The sequence below is a fragment of the Typopeltis vanoorti genome, chromosome 7 (genome assembly GCF_054136105.1).
Source record: "Typopeltis vanoorti isolate ZY-2024b chromosome 7, IOZ_Tvanoo_1.0, whole genome shotgun sequence".
Lineage (NCBI taxonomy): Eukaryota > Metazoa > Arthropoda > Arachnida > Uropygi > Thelyphonidae > Typopeltis > Typopeltis vanoorti.
The window spans coordinates 16596438-16609410 of record NC_143555.1 but is presented as its reverse complement, the minus strand read 5'-3'; the positions used below and the strand labels follow the sequence as shown (position 1 = coordinate 16609410).

The following is a 12973-nucleotide window of genomic DNA, read 5'->3' as shown; positions in this document are numbered from 1 at the left end:
ACTTCACAAGAAATGATATTCTTCTTTAAACCTTTCAACTTAGATTTAAATTGAGATATGACTTCACATCATCATCATCATCATCAAATTCCTGCCATGTACCCTCAAGGAGTGTACAGGATATGACAGTACTACATGAAAAATTTACTTAATTACTAACTTCCTTTCTATAATTTTGCTCCAAATCAGTCTGTTACAGGTCAATACTCCAACATTATCAGATCTTATATTTCTAATGTCTAAGGCACTTTGTACCTTATCTGTCCACCTATATCTTGGTCTTCCTCTGGGTCGTTTTCTTGCCAACCTGGCAGAGAACACTTGTTTTGCTAATCTTTCCTTGCTCATTCTCTTTAATTGACCATATCACCTGATATTAGCTCTGCCAACGCATTCCTGGATGATGACAATGTCAAGTTCTTTCCTAATATCCTCGTTTTTAATATGATATTGCCATTGATGCCATTTGTTCATGCCCCTAATCTTTCTCAGGACTCTCATCTCTGCAGTCTCTAGTCTTTAGTCAAGTGTTTTACTTCTGACTCAGCTATCTGATGCATAAGTTAAAATTGTTTTGAATACTGCCCTATATACAGATAATTTAGTGTTTTGACTATTTCTCTCTTATTCCATAAAAATTTATTGAGCTGACTTGATACCATATCAGCTTTGTTGATTCTGTTGTCTATTTTCATATTTAATTTACCATCTTCACTAAAAATCATGCATAAATAGCTGAAATGTGTCACTTGTTCTATAGGTTTATGCAGTTGATATTTTCAATGTTTCTGCCTATTTTCATTGTCTTCTTGTTATTGCTGACTTTTATACCATACCTATTACAACAGTTATTCTATTTAGTCAAGGAATCTTGCAAACTTGTAGCAGATTTATTTATAAGTATAACATCGTTCGCACAACACAAAGAGCTGAGATTAACATCTCCAATTTGGATATCAGTTTTATTATCACTTTCCTTCATAATGTGATTCATATAGATAATGAATAACAAAGGGGATAATGTACAAACTTATCTGACACCAGATTTAACATTAAACCATCTTCCAGTATTCTTTCAATTCTAACTGCTGACTTACAACTCAAATAAAGACCAAGTATTGTTTGATATAATGTCCCACTGATACCATAACTGTAGCATATTGAATAGCTTCTCTCCTTGCACCCTGTCATATGCCTTTTCCAGATCTACAAAACATAAATACAGATGTATGTTATATGATTTCTCAACTATTTTCCATAAAGAAGATCTGATCTTGACAGCCTCTATTTGGCCTGAATTCAGCTTGTTCTGCATCAAGCTTTTCTTCCACAATCCTTCCCAACTGTTTCTCAAGTATACTTCCATAAATCTTACTAATAAAACTCAGTAGAGAAATACTTCTGCAATTCTCACATTCATTTCTATTTACCTTTTTATATATGCATACTATGAGCTCTACTCCAATCATCCGGAAGAATTCGTCCCACTGCCCAGGCCTTCTAATCTATGCAGTGCAGTCACTGTAAGACTTTTATACCACCAGTATGAGCATTTCTATTTGAATATCATCTATTCCAGCTGCCCATCCACATTTCAGCCTTTGATGGCTTTTTCAACTTCGAGTATGGATATGTATTCTTGACTGCATGCCTGTTGAGTGTTTTTTACCACTATGCCATCACTGCTTGTTTCATTTAGCAATTTTTTGAAGTAATTACCCCATACTTAAAGGATATTTTTTTTCTCCCATTTTCATATCTTTATGATCTCTAATTCCTTTTACAGCACTCTTTCCTCCATTTTTGAGCTTCTTCAACAACTTCCAGTATATCTTGCTACCTTCTTGATATTTATTTTCTATGTTCTTACTTAAGTCTTCTCATGGCTTTTGTTTAGCTAGTTATAACAGTGTGTTTAGCTTTCTTACATTTGCTTTGTATTCTCTAAAAGCACAAGCTGATTTATTTGCCAGGAACTTTTGATATGCTTTCTTCTTCTTTTCCTTTAGTGCCTCTAACTTTCTGTGTCCACCATGAAGTTCTGATTTTTCTATCCTTGCAGACAACCTCACCACATGCCTCTCTGGCTGAATCAATCAGCGTTTTCTTCAGGGCTTGCCACTGAATTTCCAAGGTTTGGTTCCTGTTCTCGAACTCTTTCATTTTATCTTCAATCATGTTTTTGTATTATAGTCTACAGTTCACATCTGAGAGCTGCTCAACTTTTATTCGCTTTCAAACTTTCCTACATGCTCTTCTCTTCAATATGAAATTCTATTTTATCCTGCTCAAGACTAATTGAAAGTGATCACTTCCAATTTCAAATCCTCTGTACACTGTAGTGTCTTGCACCAATGGAAAAACATCACTATTAACAATAACATAGTCAATGAGACTTTTCTTATTCCTTGCCTCTTCTCTCCATGTGAATTTGTGCACATTTTTATGTTGGAAAAATTGTGTTAGTAATAACCAGTCCATGTCCTGTGCAGAAATTCCACGGGTATTTGCCATTATTATTAGCTTTGCTCTTTTCTCCAAATTTTCCTATTATATTTTTGTATGTCTGGCAATAATTTCCTATTCTGCTATTTAGATCCCCAAAAACTACCAAATTTGGCTTTTTCATTGTGTCAGTTGCCTTCTCTAAAGCCTCAAAAAATTCCTCCACTTCTACCTTAGTAGAACCTTCTGTGGTTATTTGTGCCTATGGGACCATATGCACAAATAAGTCTCGTTATCCAGTTTCCCATTCTCATATTTGCCCACATCAATCTACTTGAGAGTGCCTGACGTTCAAGAAGATTAGCCTCGTAATTACAACTACTCCTTCTCCTCCTGTTATAAGTCATTGCCTGAATATAACATTTTTTATTTATCGCTCAGAAAGATTTCACCAGTTTTTGTCTTTTTTGTTTCAATCACCCTCATTATGTCGATCTGCTACTTAGATAAGTAACAGATCGACATAATAGGAGTGACTTTTCAATTTTCCAAAAGATGACATCCTATTCCTATTATTCTTTTCACTTCTTCCATGATTCCTTGTTTCTTCATTGTTAACTATTTTCCTAAGTACTCATCTATACTCATCTATAAACATAAATTATATTAAATTTATATATAAAATATAAATGAGTATGTATATTTTCTAAATACTAGCAGTAAAATGGTGTACTGCAATATTATTAAATAATCCAGATTAGAAAGAATTGTAAAGTTTTACTGCTGGGTTGCTAAGCTTACTATACTTGACAAGAAATGATATTCTTGTTTAAAATGTTAAACTTAGATTTAAATTGAGATATGACTTCACAACTAAGCAAATTCTATATAGAATTATGACAACTTGCATATAGTTATATTAGGGATACTGAGACTAATGTGACGTAAACTGCCTCTTTCTAAGAATTTAAATTTTTAAAAGCCCATATAACTATCTCTATATTCAATAAGAATCTAAAGGTTAGAATTAGTAGAGAATAATAATTATTATTGTTCTCTACATATCCAACTTTTATTTACTAATTGCAATTTTCCAGAGAATTTGTATAGTCAGTTAAGAGAATTACTTAATATACAGAAGCTTCAACACCAATGTACATCCATGCATATTTAGCTTATTTTGCTTTAGCTGCACACTTTGCAATTTCATAATGTTAATTTTTATATATAAAGTCAGTGCACGATCACAAGTATAAGTCTAAAATATCCTAGAACAAAAAATATTATATATAGACAGATAACTCACTCTTCACAACTATTAACATAATAGTTTGGATAAAATGAAAAATAGGGTATTTAACACCTTCATGGAATGGGATTATAGTTTACAACTGTTCTTCCACTCAGACAATTAACATGAAAAAGGTGATTGTGATTTAGCTGATTAATGTTTTCATAAAGAAAATATCAAATGCATTCATTCATTAACCTCTTTATCTTCTTTTTTTTTTTTTTTTGGACCTATTTATTTTTCAGTCTACCTTACTTCTCAATGTTCTTAGATCAAAATAAAAGAAAACAAAAATCTTACTTCACTGTCATGATCGTATATTATACCAGAGGTGGCCAACTAAGCGTCGTTTTGGAGTCAAAATAATTTCGGTAAGACTTAGAAGAGCTGCAAACTTTGACTGATGCGATGGTACGAGAGTAAGTGAGTGTGCTCATGGCAAGGTGGTAACGAGCTTGTAAGAACTGCTTTGACTAACTACACACCTAATTTTAAGGAGCTTACTAAGAAAACGGATTCAAGGAAGGCCTCTACTAGTAAATAAGGAACTAAAATTATTGTGTGTCGACTTCTAATTGTTCAAAACAAACTTCATTTAATGTGTTTCGAATTAAACTTTTTTTTTTATTGCAGTAATTTTTATTAACGCTGCTTCTCTCTCTCTATCTCTTTCACACATTCTCTTCTCCCCTTTTTTTTTTTTAATTTTGCTCCTCTTTTTTATTGTCTCATCTTCTCTTTTTGTTTATTTTTTCCTGGTAGATCATGAAGAGCCATATGATGCGTGGACACGAGCCACATGCAGCTCGCAAGCCAGGCTGTGGTCATCCCTGGTATATACTCTTAACAATCAAGTTGATGAAGAGCATCTTTCTTTAATTTGTTTATGTGGGTCAAATATAATAGCTCTCACAAATAAAGTGCAGCATTTAATTTAGCAGCTCAAAGGTGATTACAAGTAAAATAATTCCATTGTAGATTTCAACTTGTATTATTTTTGCCTCCCTTAAGCTAATTTCACAGTTCTTTTGAAACTGCAATGTGTCACGTCTTTTTTATATATATATATATCATCACATTTCTGATATGTACCCCCCCAAGGGTTGTTCAAGTTATTATATCAGAAGTACATTAAGTTTACATTATTATTAATCTCCTATCCACAATTTTCCTCCAAATTAGTCTATTACTTGTGGGCACTCCAATATTGTCATATCTAACATTTCGTTCACCTAAGGCACTTCTGACTGAAACAATCTGCCTAGACCCTGGTCTTCCTCTGGATCTGCTTCCTGCCATCTTGGCACTAACACCTGTTTTTCTAACCTTTCCTCACCCATTCTATTTAAGTAACCATACTACCTTAGATTAGCTCTGCTTAAACATTCTTGAAAACAAATAGTGTAAGTTCCTTCCTAATATTTTCATTTTTGATATGATTCTGCCATTGACACCATCAGTACACTGCTCTAATTTTTCTCAGAACCTTCATATCTGTGGTCTCTAGTCTTTGATCAAGTGCTTATTTCTAACCCAACTCTCGGATCCATAACTTAAAACAGGTTGAACACCGTCTTATATAATGCTAGTTTGGTAGTTTGGCTAATTTATCTCTTATTCAATATAAATTTATTCAGCCAGCTATCCACCATACCGGCTTTGTCGTCTTTTTTATTCTGTTGTCTATTTCCAGATTTAACCTGCCATTTTCACTAAAACTGTCTAAACAGCTGAAATATTTACTTGTTCTATAGGATCTTCATTCAGAATGCAGCTGAAGTTTTCTGTGTTCCTGCCTATTTTCAGAGTTTTGGTCTTTTTATTGTTGATTTTTATGTCAAATATGTTACAGCTGTTATTCAAATGCGCCCGTGGAATTATTTGCATGCACCAGCTGTCAATTATTATAAAAGGAAAAATAAAATTAAAACTGGAAAATGTCTTCTCCTCATAATAATATTTACTGAAATTGTAAAAAAATATTAACATTTATGTTATATTACAAACATTTTGTAATTCCTCTGTCTTTGAGTACCAGCGCCAGTTTTGTGTGTATGTTTTATGTATTTAGTCTATCGGCAACTGTGCACTTGAAGAATGTGTCACCACTTCACTAGAGTTGTCAGCATGCTTTGACCATACAATGTTTCATGTTTAAAAATTTTGTCCCAAAATGAATAATCCAAATAAAAAAAATGAACCTATAAATTCAACAATGAATGGGAAGAAGACTATTGTTTTATCCAGAGTAAAGAGAATTGTTTTTGCTTATTGTGCGATAGTTTACTTTAGTTGTATAATAAATGTTACATGTGCATTTATCATTCTTTCTTAGTTAATTAATTGTAAACTGTTATCATTTGATATGATAAGAAAGTATAAATCTTCATTGAAAAAAATACTGGTACCTGCCAGTCCCTTCCCAATATCGAATGCACCCACAACTTCAACCAGGTTGAGAACCCCTTGTACAGATGATGAAAAAGAGTGGAGATAACGTGCATGCTTGTCTTACCCCTGATTTTATTTCAAACCGTCCTCCTGTATTTCATTATGTATTGCTATAATGCAATGGTCCTCACCCTTTTTTACTATGCGAGCTACTTTTCTATACTAAGTTATTCAGCGATCTACTCTCATATAGATCACATTCCCCCAACCTGATATCTGATTACGCACAACTATGCAGTTAAATGTGCTCACTCACTTTGGAGGACCCACTCTCCCAGCCTTAAAAACTTTATGTATTTAAAAATTTACTTATCACTTTTAATTATTTTAATACAACAAATAAAACAAATATATTGGAATAAAATATTTATTTCTGTTTTGGAAAACCAAAGTTAGCAAAAACAACAGATTGCTCACAAACTCACAAGTTACAGGAAATGCTCGTTGATTAAAAAAAAAAAAAAAAGTTAATGTGAAATTTGGCATTGTTTGGACCTCGCAATATTTTTATAATCAAGTTGATGTGAAGAAGTGACTAATCGCAGACAATCATCCAAATCATCATTTGTAATTTGGTTTCTTAATTTATTTTTTATGATGTTCATATTTGAAAAAGCAGATTCTGACAAGTATGTCGATCCAAAACAAGACAGAATTTTTCGCGCAATATCAGTTAATATTGGAAATTTTTCATGTGTATACTTCCAAATGACTTCATTGTTTATTGATTTTAAATGTAAACTATTCTGAATGTTTATTACCTCAAGTTCTACTTCAGCTTGGTTTATATCAAACAGCCCACTAATTTTATTTGAAATTTCTGTGATGTTCAAGTTTTCTTGAAATGAATTATTGATAAAAGATACGATCATTTCAGTTTTATTTAAATCTCTAAATCTTGAATTTATTTCTTCCTCAACTAATTCTATTTCACGAATAAATTCTTTTAAATCACAGTGAAGCATTTCTTGATTTTGTTCAAAAAATTTTAATAAATATGGGAGATGTCTAAATTCACGGTCATTTATATTTTTCTTTGATAAAAGTAAGTATTGTTGGAAACTTTTTATTGAACTTAACATGTCAATTAAATTTTTATCTCTACTTTATGTAACTCTAAATTTAAATTGCTTAATTTTGTATAGAAATCTACTAAAAATGATAAGTGTAACAACCATCTTTAATCACTCAATTGTGGATAAATATCTCCTTTTTCATCAAGAAAAATTTTTATATCATTAATTAATATAAGAAATATTTCTAAAAATTTACTTCTGCTGAGCCAGCGAACATTATTGTACAAGTTCCCTATCATCATCTGCCTGTAATTTAAATAACTGCCGTTGCAGGGCTTTTCCTCGAACAGAATTTACAATTTTAAATGTAATATCCAAAACATCTTTTGTGTTTAATCTTTTACTACACAGTACTTGTGGGTGGATAATACAGTGGTATGTTAAAACATCTGGATATTTGTCATCGTTTTTACATAATGAAATGAAGCCTGATTTATTACCTATCATTGCAGGAGAACCATCAATAGTAAAAGACACGTTTAAAAAGCAGAAGTTTGTGTTGTTTCACAAATTCATCAAATGCCAAAAAAAATGTCTCCTCCCCTAGTCCTTCCTAATAATGGTACAATTTTCAAAAGTTCTTCTTTACTTGAATAATCTTGAAATACCATGTAAATAAATACCATTAACTGAGCAGTATCAGTGAAGTTGTTTGATTCATCAAATTGTAATGAAAAAGCAACACACTGATGAATGTCTGACATTAACTGAGTATTCAGATTGGCACTTAAAATTTCAACTCTTCTCATAATCGTTGTTCTGGAAAGTTGTAAATCTTTAATATTCGAAATGATTTCATTTTTATTTTTAAAATTAGAAAATAAAGATACTGCTGTTGCAAGAAATGATTCTTTTATTAACTCTCCATCAGTAAAAGCCTTTTTTGCTTTTGCTAATAAATGACACACTTTCAAAGAGGCAATAGTGGCTGATATCGGTTTATTTATTACTTTTGAAATCATATTTTGCTGTCCAGAAAGTCCTGCCTTTAAATTTAAACGCAGGACATCCCCCCCCCCCCCACTCACACACCGAGTTCCGGACAGGTAGGCCACCTTCGCCTTGAATTCTGATAACGCGACACTCAGAGTAGCCCTCTGAGTTTCAAAACGTTTCAAATAACTTGACAAAAAAACGTTACAAAAAAAGCTTATCATTTTATATTATAGAATAGATATATACACACACATATATACATATGAAGGCTTGACACGTTGCAATTTCCAAGGAACAACTGTGAAATTAGTTTAATATTAATTTTACAGTTTTTCCTTGATTAGAAACAGATCCATATAAAAATTTTCCGATATCACAGAATTCAAATCAGCAGTTTCTGTTTTCTGATTCCCTCTAAGCCGTCTAGCTTAGCAAATCCATTTTCAGGCCAAAGCTGTTCCAAGTCTCATAACCAGTGTGCATGCTCATCACCAAGATTCAAAGTGGAATTTAGTACTGCGACTAGTATTGCAATTATATGTTACATTGATATCAGAAAGGAAAACTATTATAAAGAGATGTGAGTAATTTACATACACAACATCTCTCTATGTAAATCTCTAAGTCTTATAATATTAATTTAAGCAAACTGATTAATATATATCTTAAGTTTCTTTCATACTGCCATTGCTCATCCACATTTCAGTAATACTAATACATACAACTGCATTAAGAAGTGTGAACAAACATATTTCAGAAAGTTATGTAACTAAACTTAATTTTTAAATCTATTTATGAAATCTATTCTATTATACTAAAAAATAAATATAAGCCAATTGCAATTATGTGATATTTTTACAAAAGGCTGAAATTGTAAACCTAGAGAACATTGCTACAGTGGCTAGGCTAGGGATTAGATAATCCAGGAGCATCCTCCCAAGATATATATATATATATATATATATATATATATATAATAAGTTTAGTTTAATCCTTTATCCAAGTGTGAGCAAACAAAGTTTGCACCTGAAAGTATCTTCAGGACTGGGGTAAGGTAGTACAACACCGGGAAACTCGTTGCAAAGGTGGTGAAAGCTCTCTCATCACTCCTATCTCAGTATCTCCCATAATGTAAAGCACATCTCCTTGCAGATATGTGTAATGCTATGCATTAAGGCAAGGGCCACTACCCATACCGGTTTCAACCTTTACTGAGGTCTCGTCAGTAGGAGCCAGGCCCAGTAGTGGAAACACAAAGGCAGAGGCAATGAGAGGCCATCCTAACCTATAGGAGTTGCCAAAGGGTGTACAACCTTATTATTAAATTACTCCGGATTCAGAGAAAGATGTTGAGAGTTAATATTTTTCACTTAGTTAGACTATAATAAGTTTAGTTTAATCCTTTATCTAAGTTTAGTTTAATCCTTTATCCAGTTTAGTTTAATCCTTTATCCAAAGGCAGAGGCAATGAGAGACCATCCTAACCTATAGGAGTTGCAGGCGCAAACAAAGTTTGCACCTGCAACTCCTATAGGTTAGGATGGCCTCTCATTGCCTCTGCCTTTGCGTCTCCACTACTGGGCCTGGCTCCCACTGACGAGATCTCAATAAAGGTCGAAACTGGTATGGGTAGTGGCCCTTGCCTTAATGCATAGCATTACACATATCCACAAGGAGATGTGCTTTGCATTATGGGAGATACTGAGATAGGAGTGATGAGAGAGCTTTCTCCACCTTTGCAACGAGTTGCCTGGTGTTGTACTACCTTACCCCAGTCCCGAAGATACTTTCAGGTGCAAACTTTGTTTGCTCACACTTGGATAAAGGATTAAACTAAACTTATTATAGTCTAACCAAGTGAAAATAAACTCTCAATATACATATATATATATATCCTCTCTGAGCTACTTCAAGCCTTTAATAATGGTTGTTGCTCATAGTGGTCCAAGAAAATTCATCTACTTCCTGCAGGCATTCACCAACTGCACAGAGGAATCTGACAGAAGTGTCTGCATTTAACAACAGACAAATAATTCTAGGGAAAGGAATAGCACCACCACTCTTGAGAAAATACCTGTTATTCAAAATAATTAAAATTAAAACAGAATACTAAAAATCAACAATTACTTACCACAAGTTTCTTGTCTCCAATCTCCCAATCATGAAGTAAACGAATTGCTCGAAGTGCTGATTCAGGATCACCGTATTCACAAAATCCGAATGCTACAGCAATGATAAATTAAACACATGTAGGAGGCCCTTAATTAAGTTAATAAAGCACTGACAAAGAGAGGGAGTAAAAAAACTTACTGTTTGAATGTGTTTTAATGGCTAAATAATAACTATTCATGACTTGTGTGATATTAAAAAAAAAGAGAAAATAACTAAATAAGATTATTTAACTTAATCTTAACTTAATGCACTTAATAACTTAAACTTAATGCATCACTTTATAATAAAATCTATTAATATTATCTGTTTTGATATCCAGTGTACTGTTTTTTATCAGAAAGAAAACATTTGCAAGCATGCCACCCATCCAAGTTCTTAAAGGTTTTGGGGTATTAAGATCACTTTATCTACATCTGTATGAATAAATTAAAGTTGTACACATCACAAAGAGATGAATTTTCTAACAATATTCTGATATAATGAAACTGAACTATTTTTCACAAAACATATTATATGTGCAAATTTTATTTTGTTAATTTCTTCCATTAAAATGGACAAAATCAAATAAGAAACCAAAACTGAAACTACTCATAATTTTAAGAGAGATTCTGATATAGGTTTTAATGAAACCAGAGAGGAATTATAATTTTGTATTGTTTGGCTATTAAAAACAATTGTAAGATAAAATATACTAGTCTTGAACTTAAATATAAGAGTAATCTAGTACTGAATGTACTACAATCATCAAATTCCTGCCATGTACCTTCAAGGGGGTGTACAGGATATGATAGTACTACATGAAAAATTTACATCATTACTAACTTCTTATCTACAATTTTCCTCCAAATCAATCTGTTACTTGTCAAGACTCCAACATTATCAGATCTTATATTTCTATCATCTAAGGCGCTTAGTAGCATATCAATCCACCTATATCTTGGTCTTCCTCTGGGTCGTTTTCCTGACAACCTGGCAGAGAACACTTGTTTTGCTAATCTTTCCTCGCCCATTCTGTTCAAGTGACCATACCACCTGAGATTAGCTCTGCTAACGCATTCCTGGATGCTGACAATGTTCTTTCCTAATATCCTCGTTTTTAATATGATATTGCCATTGATGCCATCTGTTCACAGCTCTAATCTTTCTTAGGGCTCTCATATCTGCGGTCTCTAGTCTTTGGTCAAGTGTTTTACTTCTGACCCAGCTCTCAGATCCATAAGTTAAAACTGGTTTGAACAATGTCATGTATACAGCTAATTTAGTGTTCCGACTAATTTCTCTCTTATTCCATATGAATTTATTCAATTGACTTCTCACCATACCAACTTTGCTGATTCTGTTGTCTATTTCTATATTTAATTTACTATCTTCAGTAAAAATCGTGCCTAAGTAGCTGAAATGTTTCACTGTTCCACTGGTTCTCCATTCACAATGCAGTTGACATTTTCAACAACTCTGCCTATTTTCATTGTCTGTCTTTTTAATGCTGACCTCCATACCATATCTATTACAACAGCTATTCAATTTAGTCAGAGAGCCTTGCAGACCTGTAGCGGATTTATTTAGAAGTATAACATCGTCCGCATAAAGCAAAGCGCTGACATTAACATCTCCAATTTTGATATCATGTTTAATAACACTTTCCTTCATAATGTGATCCATATAGATAATGAAATATACTACAATAAATGTACTACAATAGCACTTATAACTGCTTTAATACATTATATTTTGATGTTTGCAACTAAACTTCCAACTGTTCGTTTCAAGAGAACAAACAGCATATTCAAAACCTGACATATTCAAATGCTTGGAGTGAATGGCAAAACATTAATAAAAACCTATACATGTGTCAGCAGTTAATCACACATTTTACAAAACAAACCTGTTAATTTATTTACTGCAAACAATTTTGTTTTGCAAATTTTTCCATTGGAAAAGGTTGAAAAGCAACTAAAATTAAAAAGACTTGACAAATTTCAACAGATTCCAGATAAAAATTTTTTGAAATTACATCCATCCTGTGAGGAATTATTACTCTCCAGTCAAATTAGTTCAATAAAAGCAATCAGACTAAAAAATTAAACAAGGTAGAATTGAAGTGTGTCTCCCTAATGAAATAGGCTTTCTGATCTAACATGGGGCTGAGAACATCATTTTCGTGATAGCTAAATGTGGTGTTAGAATGAGATTCTATAATTAGGGAACCCCTAGAGGGAGTTCCTCGGTAGCATATTACTTCCTTTTCAATTTACAATTTCAATTGTCTCAACTACAACTTAATTGTATTGCTTTGTGTTTTACACAGTTGTAATTTGGGCTGTGCAGATGCTAGTTAGAAATCCAGTGAAGGATTAACTCAATAAATTAATCATTTATTTTCTTCTTATGTTGTTTATACTGAGCACTGTTATGAAGAAAAAGCATAACAGAGTGTGGAAGTGTGATTCATCTCTTTCATCTTTCACTACAAACTTATATATGTAAAAGTTTGAGGAAGAAGTTATAGTGCAGATGATTCTAAAGTCATATGTCTGACAGATGTATGCTGATAATGTGTTTCTTATATGGAAAAAAAACCACAAAAATCTTGAAGATTTTT

At 32.6% G+C, this 12973-nt stretch overlaps 1 protein-coding gene across 7 annotated transcripts in view; it reads right to left on the bottom strand.

The window, feature by feature from the left end:
- The window catches only part of LOC150104513 (RNA-binding protein 25-like), a 496362-nt gene that overhangs the window by 323226 nt on the left and 160163 nt on the right, over nt 1-12973 (bottom strand). For all 7 annotated transcript variants that reach the window (XM_090395192.1, XM_090395194.1, XM_090395191.1 and 4 more), the window contains one exon: nt 10331-10422. In XM_090395192.1, the coding sequence (XP_090251318.1) occupies nt 10331-10422 (92 nt within the window). The remainder of the gene's footprint in view (nt 1-10330; nt 10423-12973) is intronic.